The 18100-nt window shown below is 38.9% G+C and overlaps 1 protein-coding gene across 4 annotated transcripts in view; it reads right to left on the reverse strand.

Moving 5' to 3' along the window:
• ABCC5 (ATP binding cassette subfamily C member 5) overlaps window positions 1-18100 on the reverse strand; it is a 69389-nt gene that overhangs the window by 39500 nt on the left and 11789 nt on the right. For 2 of the 4 annotated variants that reach the window (XM_025042222.1, XM_015599930.2), the window contains exons 3-13: window positions 10559-10716; window positions 10217-10372; window positions 9428-9575; window positions 6979-7054; window positions 5260-5347; window positions 5090-5132; window positions 4420-4653; window positions 4096-4269; window positions 3344-3491; window positions 1142-1290; window positions 609-716 (exon numbers count right to left, since the gene is read on the reverse strand). In XM_025042222.1, the coding sequence (XP_024897990.1) occupies window positions 609-716; window positions 1142-1290; window positions 3344-3491; window positions 4096-4269; window positions 4420-4653; window positions 5090-5132; window positions 5260-5347; window positions 6979-7054; window positions 9428-9575; window positions 10217-10372; window positions 10559-10716 (1482 nt within the window). The remainder of the gene's footprint in view (window positions 1-608; window positions 717-1141; window positions 1291-3343; window positions 3492-4095; window positions 4270-4419; window positions 4654-5089; window positions 5133-5259; window positions 5348-6978; window positions 7055-9427; window positions 9576-10216; window positions 10373-10558; window positions 10717-18100) is intronic. The other 2 variants (XM_006925769.3, XM_025042223.1) reach the window with 1 other exon arrangement.

The raw sequence follows: 18100 nt of genomic DNA on the forward strand, positions 1-18100 counted from the left end.
TATCACATATTTGTATTATTCTGGAGGCAAGATCAACAACCACCTTAAAAAAAAACCTGATATTTAGCTGCACTTCTCAACATGATCTAGTTTTATGGCTATCCCATGTTACTGCCGTCCTTGCATCATGAGTGGCACCACAGGCCAGGGAAAAGAATGTATTAAAAAGGGCTTAGCATATTGACCAGTCAAAATGAAGATAGCATTTTGGTAGAGGCAGAGGGTAGATCAAGGCGAGGAAAAGCTGACAGTTACCTAGCAGTTCTGATCTTCCAGGTTTGAATCACTTAAAGGCCCAGTAAGTTACAACACATATCCACGTCAGGCCCAGCAGAAGTGACTAGCTTTGAAGGGAAGCACTAAAATCCTGGGAGCCCAGAACTAGGTGAGCCGTCTACAACAGGTAAAAATTCACATTTGTTTGAAAAGGTAACTAGTTCCATCCCTTAATTCGGTCTCCTCCACGGCCCGCTTTCTTACCAACTTGCCAAAAGGCTAAAAGTGAACAAAAGCCACATGCAGCCAGCCTGTGTGGCCCACTGGAATTAAGGTAACAGTCAGTTTTGCCAAGGAGGGCTCCTGACATGGAAGAGAAGGGAGCCACTTACCTTAAACCTGTCAACAGCAACCGATGCTTCTGAGAGGGATTTTACTGAAAATGGAGTTACTTTCAAAGCAAAAGTCATGGAATTGAAGACAGTCACCACGGTGAAAGCCTAGAAATAGGAAAAGAGAAGAAACAGCCTGACTAGGCTATGTGACTAAAATAACAAGACATCATCGGTTTCCTTTCAGGTTTAAGGAAGGCTGCTGCTTGACTGGCAAATGTTGGTATGAGTCAGATACATTTTTTTAAAGGTATAGTTTTTATGAAACCTTCAGTAAAAATTCTCAGTAAATTTGAACCACAGGATGATCTTTATTTTCAGAAGTAAATCCAACGTTGGACTGACTAAAAACCATCCATACATTATTTACGCATTAGGGATGAATCCTCACTCTTCCATTTCTCAGCTTAATTGCACAAATGAAAAAATACCTTCTGATTATTGGGAGAACCTCCAAATCCAGACACAAGAGGACCAGAGCATCTCTGTATGGGGTATTTCTAAATCTTCCCAAGCCCTGAGAGCTCACTGACCTGTGCTGCTGTCAGATCGAAACCAAGAATCATGTGGACAGAGAATGTCACCACGCTGGCGATAACCATGACGACGGGAGCCACACCGACAGTGATACTCTGAAAGTACCCAGCTTTTTCTAATATCCGTCGTTCCTCCTCTCGGGTTTCTAAGAACAAAAAGCAAGCCCAAAGAAACCTGCAATATTGTTCCTCTGCCACCAAACAAGACTCCGTAGGTCTTCAGCCACACATAGGTTTTAAAATGACCTCTTAACACCTACGATGCAAAGACTAGATCACTATGACTGCCGATTCCTATCATTAAAGCTGGTACCCAAGCCTGAGGTTTGAAATGAATCAAATCACAGGAATGACTCTAACAGCAAGCAGCACCATATATTAGTACTGCCTTAGTCTGATTCTTCTTGCAAATTTTTTATGTTTAAAGGATCAAACACATTAATTGTATCTGTAATTGACAATTCTATTTGCTTACCTTGCTAGGTACTTACAGGAAAGACCGTACAACAGTAATGGAGAATTAAAAAGGAACTACGATTTACTGGAGTGCCTACTGTATATTGGCACTGGGACAGAGGCTTTCACACAAACAGCAGGATCGGTGATCAGAAAATGAGTGAAATGCAATTTTTGTAGGCAGAATGATTTTCTTAAACATTAGCAAAACTGATACCCTTGTTTAACAGAGCAGAGCAACCCTAGAGCAATAAGACTATGACGTAGGAAGTATGATAATAAAGTGGTGAGATATTTTCAAATAAATGTTTAAACATAAAACAAAAAAAATTTATGAGAGGCTGTATGCACTGACCTTAAAGGTATTACTGAGCTCAAGACACTGGAAACTACCTTCAGCTAGCTCATTAGTCAAAAAACAAAAAAAACAAAAAAAAAACCCCAAAATTCCAACTCACTGTTTAAACATTTATCATACATCTTGTCCAAGTCTACAATGAGCAAGGAGGCTCTTTTCAAACTAAAACAGGTAAGATACTAAAGTCAGGGGCTGAAAGATAAACAGAATCTCAGAAAAAAGATCATAAAACTATAGAACCTAGAGGCAGAAGAGACCACCACCAGTCAGTCACCCTGCTAACAGCATGTTCGGCAGATGTCCAGTTAGCATCTATTTGTTCCATCCTATTGGCAATGAACTCACTACTTAACAAAGCAGCTTCATCCACTGCTAGATACTTCTGAGTGGTCACCTTCTCTGGCTGACCACTCATATGCAGAGTTTATGAACTGGACACAATGTTCCAGAAGGTTTAACTGACAATCCAAGTGGTGAAAATGAAATAGCTTCCTTGATCTGAACACTGTAGTTCTAGTCAATCAAAAATTGCATTCACTTTTTAGCTGCGATGTATTCAGGTTAGCTCACAATGAGGTTATGGTCAATTAACGGCCCAAATCTCTTAAATTTAAATTGTTTACATGTAACTATATCTTCTTTTTTAAACTTTAAATTGTCTTTAAATACATCCTTCTTAAATTTCACCTTTTTTTAAGTTTCACCTTTTTTAAGGCCCATCATTCCAACTTTCGTTGAGATCTTTTTGAACACCCAGTCTATGCTAATTATTCCTCCAAGCTTTGTGGTGTTAACATGTTTATGTCTGCATTGAATTTGCAGATCATGATAGAGCCAGACACTGAGAACCCTGTGATGCAACATAAATCAATTGTTTAAAAAAATAAAAATAAAACAACAAGCCAAAAAAGACCCTTAAGAGTAACAGAGCTAGGCCCAGAATTCAGCTGTCTGGATCCCCAGACCAGTGCTTCTCCCAGCATCTCCCTCCCTGGGATCTCACGGCTAACGACCTCTGGTGCACATGCACCCAGAATGCGGGGGACAGAAGTAGAGCACTTGATTGTTTTCCTCATGGATAGACCACGAAATTACGGGCAGGATGAGAGTATAGACAAGGATCTTTGAAACTAAATGAATTATAACCAGCTGGGTTATCTTGGGAAAAAACTCACGATTTTCTCAGATCTCAATTTCCTCATCTCTGAGATGAGGTCAGGAGTTCAAGTCTCCAAGATCCCTATCAAGGTTAAGCTCATAAGATATTATAAGAATGTAAGTTATTATGATCCGACGGCACTGGGATTCCTACTAGCTAATGTGCTCGGGAAGCAAAGAAGACAAAGTCCTTCTACCACATGTACATATGAAGTCTATGAACTCACTTTGAACACTTTGAGAAAATGCTTTGACCCAGGCATACATTTTAATAAATTTAATGTAGGTGAGGACTTCATTCATCTTCTGGACACGGTCATCTGTGGTCATTACACATTTTCTCCTGAAATATGCAGTGATCCGTGATACAAACATCTGAAAGAAAAAAAACAACGTCATGCCAAATCACAGTTTATCAAACTTAAGAACTGCCTGGTCTTTCTGGGAAATAAATCTGCTTAAGATTGTTATAAATAAAATGAGCAAAGTATAGTTGTACTGTTTTTAGTAAAAGTGCTTTATTAAATTATAATCAAATATCAATTCTTATCCCTCTGTACAAAAGTTAAGACAAATAAATATTTGTTCTCATAGTAATTGCAGCTACTGAGTGCAACCAAAGAGAAGCAGGAGAGCCGTATCAGTTAGCATTAACTTGATACTGAGAGCCTCAAACACTCCTGTGTTACCTGGGGGCAAGATCCACCTGCTGGCTTCCTTCACTCAGACTCTCTTTTTAAATCTCATTCAGCACCACTGCCTTTATTCAAGTGACACCTTATTTTCTCTCAAGTCAAAACTCTGCCTGTATGGACTTAACACTGTCTAGCTTCTTGTAGGCTTTTCCAAACCAGGTACCTGCTTTGAGGAGATTTCTAATAAGAGATGTGATACCCGAGTGGTGCCTACTATACAGAACCCAAGGGAAGTAAATCATCTAAGGAGAAGCTGCCAAAGTATAACAAGGAGGCTTACTCACCAATGCTGGATAAAAGAGGATAAAAACAGCTGATCCCAGGAAGCCTGTTGGTCCCAGAATAATTACATTATAAATCATGCCCAAGATGGCAACAAGGGGTCCTCCTGCCAACAAGCTGCCAACAGCAGCAGCCTCGAACATCCTCTGCCCGTCATTGGAGCACAGGTTGATGAGCTACGAGACACAAAGAACAGTGAGGATTCTGCAAAGTCAAAGGCCACTTGTCTCAGGAGGAGGATATAGGACAAAGCAGGGACCCAAAGGAAAGAAAGAGCTCAAGCTGGGAGCTTTCTTTCTGCCCCGAAGCAAACACTCCTTACTCACCTCACCCACAGACTTCTCCTTAATGTTCTTTAACTTAAGGATCTTCTTAAATGCCATGGTGAGGATGGCCCCTCGCAAGCGGACACCAGTTCGGTAATTCAATGCCCAAGTCAGTGCAAGTGACCAAGAGCGCACGATTTCTGTCAGGAGAAGGCCCAGGACTAACAGCAAGCTGTACTTGAGGTTAGAATCTGTGGCCTGGGAGTACTCCAGGAGGTGTTTCACCATGAAGGCCTACAGGGAGAAACACACACCACTGTCAACATCTCCACGGCACCCACACACCACGCCACAGTTTTATGTTAAGTTAGAAAGAGGAGGCAGCTCCCTTGTTCAGTGATAAGTGCAGAAGAAAAATCTTCTTGGAAGACCAAACAACATTCTTGAAGGACCAATCTGCCTGCAGTAATTTACTCAGGGCATTTTGCAGGAGGTAGGTCTAATTTGAAACTTTTTTTCCTTAAGGACACCACCAACATGATTACTCTTTCTAATGTAACATAAACCTGTCTATGAGCTGAAATTAATTCTAAACACAGTCATTAAAAAGTATATATTTGACCTTATGCCAGTATCTCCACACATTGATACTTTTCTTTAAATGAAACTAAAACCTTTTTTTGGATCGTTTCAAACGTGCTTATTTGATAAAAAGGAACAGTGTACCTACAGTTGGACTGGGGAAGAGTGAGAAGTGCATTTGCAAAACATTCCTGAAAATAAACATCAGCAGTTTAATAGCACAGAAGGGATCAAACAAAGCAGACTATCACAAATCCAGAGACCCTCCCATGGGCCCTCCCCACTCCCCATTCCCTCCCAAAAACAAAAACATGTTACCTCAGGTAGCATATGTCTAACACCACCTGCAGTGAGGAAGGCAGCCAGCCCCCAAGAACCACCGAGTGCCACCTCCAGCTCTGAGGTCCTGCAAACGCCGGAGCACACACTCACACAAGGCACATTCAGCAACAGGATTAAATACCAGGAAGTGGGAGGTAATGTGCTTTTATTGAAAATGAAAAAAAAAAAGTACCATCTTCAAAGAGCATCTCACAGACACTGTACAACAGGAGGAGCATTGCGGTAACATGCATGGGAACATACAGAGTCGAGTTATACAAGGCTAGCCATCTAACAGGTCATCTGGCCTCCGACCGTTGTTTTAGCTACACACAGTGGAAATACAGAATAGAACCAATATCTGTTTCCAGAGTCCGGAGTAGTACATCAAGCTGACAGCACTTAATTGGTTAGGGCTCCTGACGTTGCAGTGAGTCTGCAATGGAGTAGATTCTCCAGGAATAAAGACCTTGCTGCTAAGGAAAGAGAATTAAAAAACAAAACAAAACCAAAAACTCCCCAAAGAGGTAACTCCGCATAAAATCGCTGACGCTATTGGTTCACTAGGCTGTGAGGAATGACTTCTGCTCAGGACAGAATACAAAAATCTAGGCCTCAAGGAAAAAGAGGTGGCATCCTTCAGAGTCTTTTCAAGTCCTTGCAGCTAAAATTGATCTTGCCAAAAATGAAACAAAACAAACCACCACAAAAGAAAGCCAAACCAATCCCCCATCCCGAAGGAAGAAAAAAAAAATTAAGGAGAAAACCATCCACCCATTTACCCCTTCTAGCAAAGGGTACTGTAGCTGGAAGCCAGCTCTGAATGACAGACAAAAATGGAGGCCAGACACAATTGTCCTGAGGCAGCTAACGCCGAATTTCAGAACCCAGACTCTCTCTGGATTAATTGGTATTTCTAATTTTTCCTGAGTGGAAATTAATACCAGATGTCCACCAGATCCTAAGAGATCCCCACCAATCAGATTTACGTCAAGTCGCAGTAAATAAACTGATCAAATAAGCAGGAGATTTCAGATTCCAATAACTACTGTATTCCACCTCACCCTTCCCTCAGATTTTTAGGTTTATATCCATCGTTTGGGTCACCACTGCATACAGCTGGGTTGTTGGTTTACTAGCAAGAAGATTGGCTTCTTTTCCAGTATGCAATCCAAAATGTGGAACTGAGTCACTGAATGGCAGGGTCAAAACCCCATTTTCCTCACGTGAAGCAACTCAGTAAGATGGCGGTGCAGTAAAGCATTTTCTCGCACACCTCGGCACTGATGGAACAGTCTCCAAAGGAAGGCGTGAAAGGACAGCAGGTTGTAGTGTGGGGTTCCTTCCTTCCCATACCTTTAGAGTGCCATTTTTCAGCACCGATAATAGCATTAGTACCTCTCACAAGGGAGGAGCAGGGGGGAGGTAAAAGACATAATGAATGCTTACACTATGCAAAACTTTCAAAGGGGGGGAAAAAAGAGGAAACAGATTAAAGAATTTCCAACACATAGGGTTTAAAAAACAAGTACATTTCAAACCATTTGTATGGGATAAAGAAAAAAAAAAGGTTTTCATGGCAAATCCAACCAAAATTTAGTTTTAAAAAGTTACAAATTTATCATGTAAATTTAAACAAACTGGGAGAAAACTTGAGATTGTCAGCATAGCTGTCTGGCTGTGGAAAGCATCCCCAGTGAATAAACATTACCTTACCTGAACTCTTGGCGAGAGATTCTGCCCAGCTTGACTCTCTCATTCTGACCGCAGAATACAGCCAATCCTGAAAATTCTAAAGAACAGCTTCTGTCACTGGTTCCACTACAGAGAGACTCCCCCCAAATCCAGATTCTGACAGCACCAAGCAAGCTCAGCTGGAGAGAGGTTGCGAGGGTGGAAAACTTACCTCTCTAGAGGCTTTTCACTGTCCTCTCCCCAAAAGGCCCTTGAGCAGAGCTAGCATTCACCAAGAGATGGCACTGCAGGAGGTGGCCTTCTCTTGCACATCTACAGGGCGGATGCTAATTCTCTACACACAAATCATAGGTCAGGCCTGGTCTCTTAAAGCTGTTTTAATCCAGGAAGGCCACAGATAGTCTCTGTAAGTTTAGCAATTTGGCCCCTCGGCTTAGGTCAGGACCACACTCTTATGGATTCCAGTATTCCATTAACTCTACAGTGACCCTTGGACACCTGGGACAGAGTGCCGGTCATACTGGCATCCCTGAAACCTTGGATCATCTTAATCATAAATGCAGCTTGAAAACAAAACCCAATAACTTGATTGTGTTTCATTTTTTTCTGTATATGGCTACCAAGGTTCAGTGAGGCCTGAGGGGGAGATAAGAAATATGCCAAATCTAGAAAGTGGGTTCTCATATAGATTTCTGTAAGAACAGTCTAAGTCGGTTTAAAAGTCATGCCGTATTAGCAAATGTGCAAAAATCTAAAAGGGTTGTTCCTCGAAAGGATTTAAATCCACAAACAGAAGGTAGGCTCTTTGCTAGTATTAATCTCAAAACCAGCCTAATTCTTCCATTTCCAATTAAAAGGAAATTTATTAGAGTTGGAGCTCCAAAAAAAGAAGTTTGCATTGCTTACAATTTTAAATCTTTTTATCAATTAGAGAGACTATGGACGGAACCATCTCTTTCTCGACTATTCTAGGACGAATCTCATGAACTAACACAGACCTAAAGGTGCTCTTCCCCAAGAGGATAGAGAGAAGGAAAAGCGTGCTACTGTTTTCCCATTAAAGGAAGACTCTCTCGGGTTTCCCTGGCATCTAGAAGAATTTACTAAAGATTAGTATTCCAGTGAGCTGTGCCTTAAAAGAGAAATTAAGGAATATGCAGATGCTCAAGGGAGTGACTGTAAGGCCCCCAAAGTGAACATGCATAGGTAATTTTTTTCCAAGTAAAAAATTAAAATCCCAATAATCTGTGGAACAATTTTTTTTTTTGGTGAGTGGGGAGCCAATGAAGTTCTCGCATGGGCCAAATGTAATCAAGAAAACCTGTCAGCGTGCTACCCAGTTGAAAGGACTCTATGAAACGTCAGAGCAGCCACCAGCCCTGTAGTGAAACAATGACAGAAGCTCTTCTTGGGGGAAGCTGGCCCTATGAAAACGTTTACCATTTTGGTCAGTAACATAATAGTCATAATAACATAACATGGTCCCGCTTACTCAAAACTTACACAAAAACGTATTAGTTGGTCAATTAATGTAGAAACCCAATATCAGAAAAGTAGTGTTCTTTGCTTCAGAAAAAGGATCAAAACTTTTAAAAAGGTATCAAACATTTTTTAAAAAACCAACAGAAAAAATGCAAATTAGTTTTACCTAATCACCATGCATCTTAGGCACATACTTACCAAAATCATGAACCTCCAGCTTACCCACACACGGAAAATGCACAGTATAGTAGCACTACTGCTCCGATGCCTCAAGGCAAATATGCAGAGAATAGATTTAATCAAAGTCTCAAGTGTAAGGCAGCACAGTGGGTGTAAGAAACAGGTGTCCAGAAAACAGTGTGAACGTCACTCTCTTATCTACTCTCCTTCAGTACACGCCAGGAAGAAACCACGGCTGCCACCCCAACACATGCCGTACAGTTTACGCTATAAACCGATCTTAAAATGGACTCCAGGTGAGACTCTAGAAACCTCAACAGTCCTCTAGCTTCTTCCAGACTCATTTGCCACAGAACCATCAAACATGTGACAACTCGGCCTCCAGGCATCTGGTGCATCACCAGCACTAACTCAACAGCCTATGCCACACAAGGCTGCTCTTGCCCTGCTCTTGCCTACTCACAGCACTGAGAGACACACCTTCCTGAACCAAGACTATCATTTTATGTCACCACACAGCAAAGGAACACAGTCCTGTGCAGAGCCAGACTCATTCAGGTTCACCCCCACCCCAGGAAAGCAAGCCGGTTTCATTTCTTCTCTTGCAACAAAACCCTCTCATCCTTCCACATGCTGCCAAGCCACAATTCACTCCAAAATCAATCGTTCCCTTTCAACAGACCTGGAAGCATCTCTAAGGCTGCTAACTAGCCCAAAGGTGAGCACAACCCCTGTAACAGAACAAGAGTGTTAGAGCTGGCCATGGCCGGGCCCCTAGAGACTGTCAGAAAGGATGGTTAGAACTTACTGGTCCACTGAAGCCAGCCAGCTGCGTGATCATCAGGCACACGATGGAGAGGATGAGCCTGGTGCGGCAGAAGATCCACACAACCCTTCGGAGGGAAGCAGCGTCTGGCCCAACTTCATTCAGCTCTTCTTGCCACAGTCTCTCTAGTCTTAACAAGGGCACATGTCCTCTGTTACACGTCTCCCCAGGGAATATACACACCCTAGCTTCCCGCCTGCCATCACTTTTTGTCTCCAGGCTTTGACACCACTCACACAAGTCTTTCCTTTAACATTATGCACATAGTCTTCACCTTCTGGAAGAAAATACCCTTCCTGGGTGACTGGGGAGCCTCTCAGGATACAGAAAATGATGAGAACAAAAGTCTTTCCTTCCACCCAAAAAAATTATCCCTGAATAGAATTTGTTTGCAAATAAGAACTTCCTTTCTCAAGGGTCCCCAACCCTTTCTGAAGGATCCTGTGATAAAATGTAAAGTCGTAAACTAGATTTTAATCATGACAATCAGCTACCACAAAAATGTACTCTGTCACAAGGCAGCAACATAATCTCCCTGCAGACTCAGGAAGAGAAGCGGGGCTGAGAGAGAGAGAGAAAGCCCGTGGTTAAAACAGGATTAAAAGTGAAATAGGAGATAAAGCAGAAGAGCAAAGAGAAAGTCATCCCCAGGCTACCCTCCCTCCATCGGCTAGCTCAGAGGTGAGGAATTCACACTGCTGGACCCACACCCCTATCTCAGGCCCTATGCATCCAGTATGTGGGAGACCGAGGTGGACCAGAGACGCCTACCTTCTGCAGTTCACATCGGAAGACTCGTACTTGGACAAAGACCACACATCCTCCATTGAGAGCTCCCGCTTCTTGTGGGCCAGGCGGGCCAGGGGAGAAAGCCAGGAAAAGGTCATACAGGAGAAGAGCCCTGCATTGTCCACTGGGTGCTGGTGTCTAAGGAGAGAAAAACCAAAACACAAAACTGTAGACACACACAGAGAGGCCAGCCGGCATTTATAATATACTGTTCAGAGCTTCTGACTAAAAACAGGGCTCCCCAAATGGTCGTGTCTTAGCTCGAAGTTTCAAAACTGTTTTCAGTGCTTCATGGAGAAGTCATTAACCAGGAGAGCCTCTTACTTGGAAGTGGTCCGAATGGGCTTCAGAGCACTTAAGCTGTGATGGTACTTTCCCTTGGGATGTTCCTCGTCCAGAATTCTGAGCTGAGAATGCATAGAGGCATCCAGGGAAAGGCCTTCAGCTCGGGCTGCTGTTTCCAAGGCATCTTGGCATTCCAACTGGAGTTTCAGCAGATAGAGAGAGAAAGCAAAGCGTACTTAAAGGAACATTAGAAAACAGATAGCAGAAAATATACCTGACACACAACAGCTCAAACTGCAAGCCAGATTCATCTTAACAGAAATCTCAAGGGTCAGGGGGTTAAGCACTTACTTGTGTGAGATGAACTCACTAAGGAACATTAAACCAGATGCTTAAAACTTCTAAGCTTCTAGACTTTTTTTTTTTTTTTGAGCACTTTTAGGTTCAGAAAAATTGAGCAGAGAGTACAGAGAGTTCCCATGTACCTCATACAAAGTCTTAAAGCATAAGGTGAACACTTATTTAGTGGTTAAGGACACTGGCACCTAATAATAAACTAAATAAAGTCTGCTGAGATTCAAGGAGAGGATAAAGCTGTTTTTTGTTTGTTTGTTTTGTTTTTTAACCTTTAAGCTGCCTATAACCACATGAGGAAGAAAAGAAAACCATTGGTTTGAAAAAGGAGGAAGTTACACTAAAAATACAAACATATCTACTATGAGGAAGTAGAAACTGGGAATATGTACGGAGTAGGCAAAGAATATTATAAGGACCAGCCTTATTTGGATATTCAAAGCTTCAGAAGATGACGAAAAATGACTACATGCCATACATATGACTACATGGGCCATAAAGCAAACCTGAACCAATTTCAAAAGACTGACATTATATAGTGTATGTTCTCTGACCACTTTAGAATTTAATTAGAATTCAGTAACGAAGATAACAAGAAAAATCTCCAAGTATTCAGAAATTATACAACACACTTCTAGATAATACAAAGAACACATTAAATGGAAAGTAGTAAATATTCTGAGTTAAACGGTAAGAAATTATTAACACCATTAAAATTTGTGAGACATAGCTAAAGCAGAGCCTAGGATGAAATTGTGGATGCCTTAAAAGCACATATTAGAAAAGAAGGAAGAGTGAACAATCAATGCTCAGCCAGGGCTTGAACCATTTTCTATAATGGATCAGATGATACATATTTGGCTTTGTGAGCCAAGAGATAAAATCAAGGATATTATACAAGTACTTAAATTACAAAAAAAAACACAAATTTCCACAAAATGTTTACTGACAAAATTCAAAATATAGTAATATTCAGTGAGTGCATATTTTTGGTAATATAGGTCTTCTATTGAGAAGAATTCCATTCTTCTACAGGAAAATAACATTTCACTTAATTGAGGTTTAAAATGGTTTTCCCTTTCATCAAAATCAATTGCAAATCTTCACCTGTTAATGCTGATTTATAATGAGATTTTACAATTCCATATTTGAAAATGTCTTTTCACACAGACAGGTACTGCAAAATACCAAAAAGCAATCCATGAGTATATGACTTTGTTGAGCATATTCATCTCTTGGAAAGCATTACAGAATTCAATTAGATTTTTCTCTTGACATTGCCTTTATGTGATATTACTTTGCAGATTAATCACTCCCAAATGAAAGTTGGGTGGAAACCACTGAATGGCTCAATTAAATAAATATTTTTATTGTGGCAAAATACATATAACATAAAATTAGCCGTTTTTACCATTTTTAAGTGTATGATTCAGGGGCACTAATTATGTTTCACAGTGTTGTGAGACCATCATCACTATTGATTTCCAAAATAAATGAATCTTGAAATATGGAAATTTTCTTTATTTCATTGAGGTTCTGAAAAACACAGCTAGAACTATAATTTAAGCTTGGATGTATATCCACTACAAATTTGTATAGGAATGAAGATCTCACTTCTTATTTTAACTTTTAACAGTACAAGAAATATATATAAGGTAGCTTGACATTACTTATGATTCATGGAAATTACTTAATCACAGTACCATTTTACATTCCCACCAGCAATGCATGTGAGACCCAGTTTCTCCACATCCTCATCATCACCTCTTATTGTCATTCTTTTTTTATTTTAGCAATTTGAATAGGTGTGGCTTAGTATCTCATCACGATTTTAATTTGCATTAACCCTAATGGTTAGTGATGTTTAACATCTTTTCCTGTGTTTCCTAACCATGCATTCTTTTCGGTGAAGTATCTGTTCAAGTCTTTTGCCTATTTTCTAAGTGGATTGTTCTCTTAGTGTTGAGTTTACAGTGTTCTTTTCTATTACAGATTCAAGTCTTTTGTCAAATGACTTACAAATATGTTCTCCATTTTATGACAAGTATTTTTCCTCTATTAGAACCATTCATGGAACAAAAGTTAAATTTTGATCAAGTTTAATTTATTGATTTTTTTTCTTTTATGGATTGTGCTTTTAGTATCGTCTAAAATTTCTTCATCTAATCCATTATAAATATTTTCTTCTGTTCACTTCTAAAAATTTTATAGTTTTACATTTAGATCTATGAATTCATCTTGAGTTAATTTTTGTATAAGGTGTAAGATTTAGGTAAAGCTTTATTTTTTTGCCTATAGGTGTCCAATTGTTCCAATACCATTTATTAAAGATTACCATTTCTCCATTAAAATGTCTTTGCACCTATGTTAAAATCAGTTGGCCAGAGTTGTGCGGGTCTATTTCTGGATTCTATTCCATTGATCTACTTGCCTGTCCTTCTACTGATATCATTAACTTGATTACTATAGCTATATAATAAGTCTTAAAAAAGAGGTGTATAACATTTCCAAATTTATTCTTTTTAGCTACCTCAGTTCTTCTGCCTTTCCAGGAGAACCAAGTTCAAGAGTTATGGAGAGTTTTATAAACATCTTTTGACATTACAGTATCAAAAAGGAAAACTTGGTATGCCATCAATTAGTATTCTTACATGAGAACGAAATAGTAACATTAAGAGGAAACAAATCTTTACATTTTCATTCATTCTTTCAACACATCATTAATTGAGCACCTATGTTCAAGACTGTTCCAGATGCTGGGAATAAGAATATGCCAATTTCTACATGTACAGTAGACTAATTTCATTTTCTTCATTTCCAAAATTCTTAGTTATAATTTTCATCAAAATCTATGAATAAAAAAGTGGACAGACTTCACAACAAAATACTCTTATTGCATGAGTTTTGTTCCTTTGACTCTATACATAACGATGTCATGTCCCACCACCTCTTGGGTAGTAAGTTACTTCCTGTATTGGAGAATGCAAAATTCCAAAGTTTTTCAATGAGAATTGGTAGATAAAGTTTCATTCTTCCAGGCATATCCTGAGTACTGTACCAGCATTATTAAATGTCTATAACATAACAGAGACTAAGGGCTCTTGTACTATTTTTGATTTTAGAATAAGAATTTACATGTCAGTATAATTTTATCCTGACAAAGATAAACCCCAAAGAAGTGGTTGAAATAGCACTAATCCCCAAATTTTCATATAATAAAACATGGAGTAGGAATTCCCACAGTAAGGGTATAAAGAAGTCTCTACTATTGATCTAAGAAAATCAAAAGCTGCCACTGCAAGCAACTGACTTTCCAAATCATACCCCATTTTTGCTATTCTTTCCTAACCTGCTTCCCAAACTGTCAACTTTGTTGCCATATCTTACTCACTGAAATATCTAATGGAGTTAAGAGGATCTGCGCAGGATTCTCTGTTTTGAAGGAAACAGTGCAGTTCCGTATCTGCACCTAGTTCCTTCAGAGATAGATCTCTCAAAACAATAAGTAACAGGTATTTAGCTGTTGGCAAGAATTCTTGTCTGTTAAAATAACATTATCAAGAAAATCAAGAGAAAATCCTCTTACTCCAATAAAACTATTATCTTTGTGGTCTTAAAGTATTAGTACCTCCACAGGCAAAATTTTCCCATAGTTGGAGGCCACTGTGCAGTATAGTGACTTTGAACATGCATTTTAGAAGACAGACATAGGTTCACATGCTGAGTCTACCACAAATCTTTAGTGTGTTACCTAGCCGCTTCAAGCTTCAGTTTACTCATTTTCATAATGGTGCATGCACCTACCACATACTGTTGAGAGGAATTAATGGGATAATGAAAAATGCTTAGCAAAGTATGGGGTATATAATAAACACTGAATATATATTAACTATATTACCCCAATTTGTCCATCTGATAAACCCTACAGCCTATCTCTACTATTTCCTCTTTCTTTTAGCTTTTCCCCAGACTTTTTCAAGGTCAGAGAATTTATTTCCTTCCTCTTATGTATTCCCTGCACCTTTACCACTGCAGTGGGATGCTTCTGATAAGAGCTCCTGAAAGGTAGGTAATCTTACTCGTTTGTATCCCTGGCCCCTAGCACAGAGCTTGGCACCTATTATTCAAATGTCAACTAAAATATCTTCATGTTGCCCCCTTACCTGAATTATTATCACAATGCTATACATGATACACCACTGAGATCTTCTTAACCATTCCACTTGTTTAGATTATCCACTGTTTTGTTCATTGTTAATAGTATAACAAACAATTATCATTTATTTTTCTTTCTGGATTATTTAGGATAAATTGAAGCAGTGGGATTACAGGATTAAAGAGTATAGCTCCTAGCAATTAGATATCTGACCAGTTTGCTCAATTAGCCTTATTACAGAATATGTACTCCAGTGATATTTCAAAAGAGTACTATTAGCTTTAGTACTCTCACTTCTATTTTGTTGACATGAGGCTAGGGCAATCTGCCTTGTTTATAGCCAGATCTCATGACTAGCATGTTATCTATAAAGGCAAACTGCTTACTGGAAGGTGACAGGAAAACTTGTGCAGATTAATTTTACAAACTAGTATGTCATTTACTATGTGCCGGGTGTTGTTTTAAATGCTTTACAGACACTAACTCATTTAATCTTCAGAACAACCCCATGAGGAAAGTAATATTATTTCCCCCATTTATAGCTGAGGAAACTGAGGCACACAGATGTTAAAGAGCAGCAGGGATCTGAATCTAGGCTGTACAGCTGAGTCTCCTTATCACTGTGCTATGTGCCTTTAAAAGAAAAAACGAACAAACAAATAAATCCTCACTCTACCAGATGACCTCATATGTACCTTTCAGACAGTTCTCCTCTCTTCCCTAGGGTGAGTATCGGATTAAAATAAACTATCACTCTCTAACTCTGACTGTCCTAACTAACCTCATTAAAGCAAATGGTAGTTTCCAAAGTCAAAGTCACAAGTACATGATTAGAACACTAGGATGTAAATAAACTATTTTACTTAATTGCAAAAATGCACTTCCTGGTTGTTTTTAAACCAAAGATGCGCAGATGCTAAAAGACAGATACATTATAGACTAATATTTAAACATAAAATAAAAGCATCTTTATACTACCTTGCCAGCAAATGCGCAGATGTCTCATACTCATTAACTATTTGGTTGGATGCCTAATTTCTCTTCCTCTCTAGGCTTCCTAAAAAAGCTTACCTGGCCAAGCATGCCAGGAAAAAAAGTATGTCTGTTTAAGGGTAAAAATAAATTTATCCTACCACATTAACATCCTGTAAAGTGAGTTATCAACATTCTAAGGTTGAATAGATTAAAACTGGAAACGAACCAATAGAAAAGACTTAAAATATTCAAGCTATAAGGGTTTACTATAGGAAGGCATAAACATAACAGGGTAAGGAAATGTGAATCAGTGAAAATTGTTGGGACCAATAAATACCAGATTGGAGATGAACTAATTGATATCCAGGTTTCATACTGTACATTAATCCATCTGAAATTAACCCCCAAAAGTTACATAAAAATGATTAAATAGTAGAGAGAAAATTAAATAGCATATTTAGTTCATCTATGGAAGGGAAATCACCTCCATTTTCCCCAAAGCCAGAAACCATCAAAAGTAAGATGGATGGGTTTAAATATGAAAAGGGAAATTTTCTGCATAATGAAATTAAAATTAAGGGGAAGAGGAATAAAGCTAATTCTAGAAGTGACCAGGAAACTAATATATTTTGAACAGCCAGCTTTTCTGAAAAAGACATGGTGTTATAATCTATCATTCAGCAAGTTTTTATTGAGGGGCCTACTATGTACCAGACACTGCTCTAGGTACTGGGGATACAGGAGTAAACAAACAGACTCTGCACCTCAAAATCACTGTCTTCATGCTGGTTACATTCTAGTATATATAAAAGACCAAAATCCAGAATAATCTACTAAATTGGTTCAAAAGCTTCTATCTCTCAACCTCTAAATTCAGTGTCACCAACCAAGAAACAGAAGTTAAATTTTAAAATACAACATATATCTTAATAAAAATAGAGATAAAATCCAATATGAGGAGAGAAATGTAAGACAAACATGCATCATCTGAACACTGAACCAATTTTTAATATACTACTAGCGGTACTCAGGAGAGCAAACTGGTAATATGTAATATTTTACATACTCCTTGTCTCCTTTACTCTACTATATGAAGGACGATTTTCCAAAGGAACAAAAAGAATTTAAATCCAATGGTTTACTGAGAACTAAATGCCTAACATAAGATTAATGGCCAAACTGTAGCCAGTCAATCTGTGCTCTAGCTCAGTGCTGTCCAACAGAAATACCATGCAAGCCACAAATGTCATTTAAATGTTTCTAGTAGCCACATTTAGAAAGTAAAAAGACACAGCTCAAATTAATTTTAATAATATATTTAACCTAATATATACAAAAATCTTATCTTTTTAATATATAATCAATAAAAATTACTAATGAGCTATTTTACATTCTTTTCTCAGTACTAATTCTGGCTGGCTACACAATAGGATCACCAGGGGAAATCCAGTGTGTATTTTATATATATAACACATCTCAATTTGGACTGGACACATTACATATGCTCGATAGCTACATGTTGCTGGTGGCTATAATACTGGATAGTGTGGCCCAGTAGTTCTCAAGTGATTGTGATTTTGCTTGCCTATGGGACATTTGGCAATGTTTGGAGACATTTCTAGCTGTCAGAGTTGGAGGGATGCTACTGGCATCTAGTAGGTAGTGCATCCTACAATGCTAAACATCCTACAATGCTCAGAACAGCCCCCCACAACATAGAAGTACCTGGCCCCACATGTCAGTGGTGCTAGGTAGCCCTAGATAGCTAAATAGCTAACACAGTACTTGACATATGTTAATCTAGGAGAATGGGTTTTATGAGGTTTGTTTTTTACATTATGATGCTTTAAATCTGTTTTAGAAGTAACTTTTTAAAGCCTCTCCTGAGAGTACTCATTTCTTTTTCTTTCTCTTAAGGGGTACTACAGACCCTCCATTGCCAGAGGACATGGGCCACAGAGAGAGGTGTCTGCAGCAGTTGATTCTTTCCAAAGGAAAAAATACTGCTTGATCCAGGAGTTGAGAAAACATTAAAAAAGGAAATATTGCTATTTATTTTTCCCAAGGACTATATGGCTAGGAAACACTGGGCATAT

Source organism: Pteropus alecto, unplaced genomic scaffold (assembly GCF_000325575.1).
Source record: "Pteropus alecto unplaced genomic scaffold, ASM32557v1 scaffold88, whole genome shotgun sequence".
Lineage (NCBI taxonomy): Eukaryota > Metazoa > Chordata > Mammalia > Chiroptera > Pteropodidae > Pteropus > Pteropus alecto.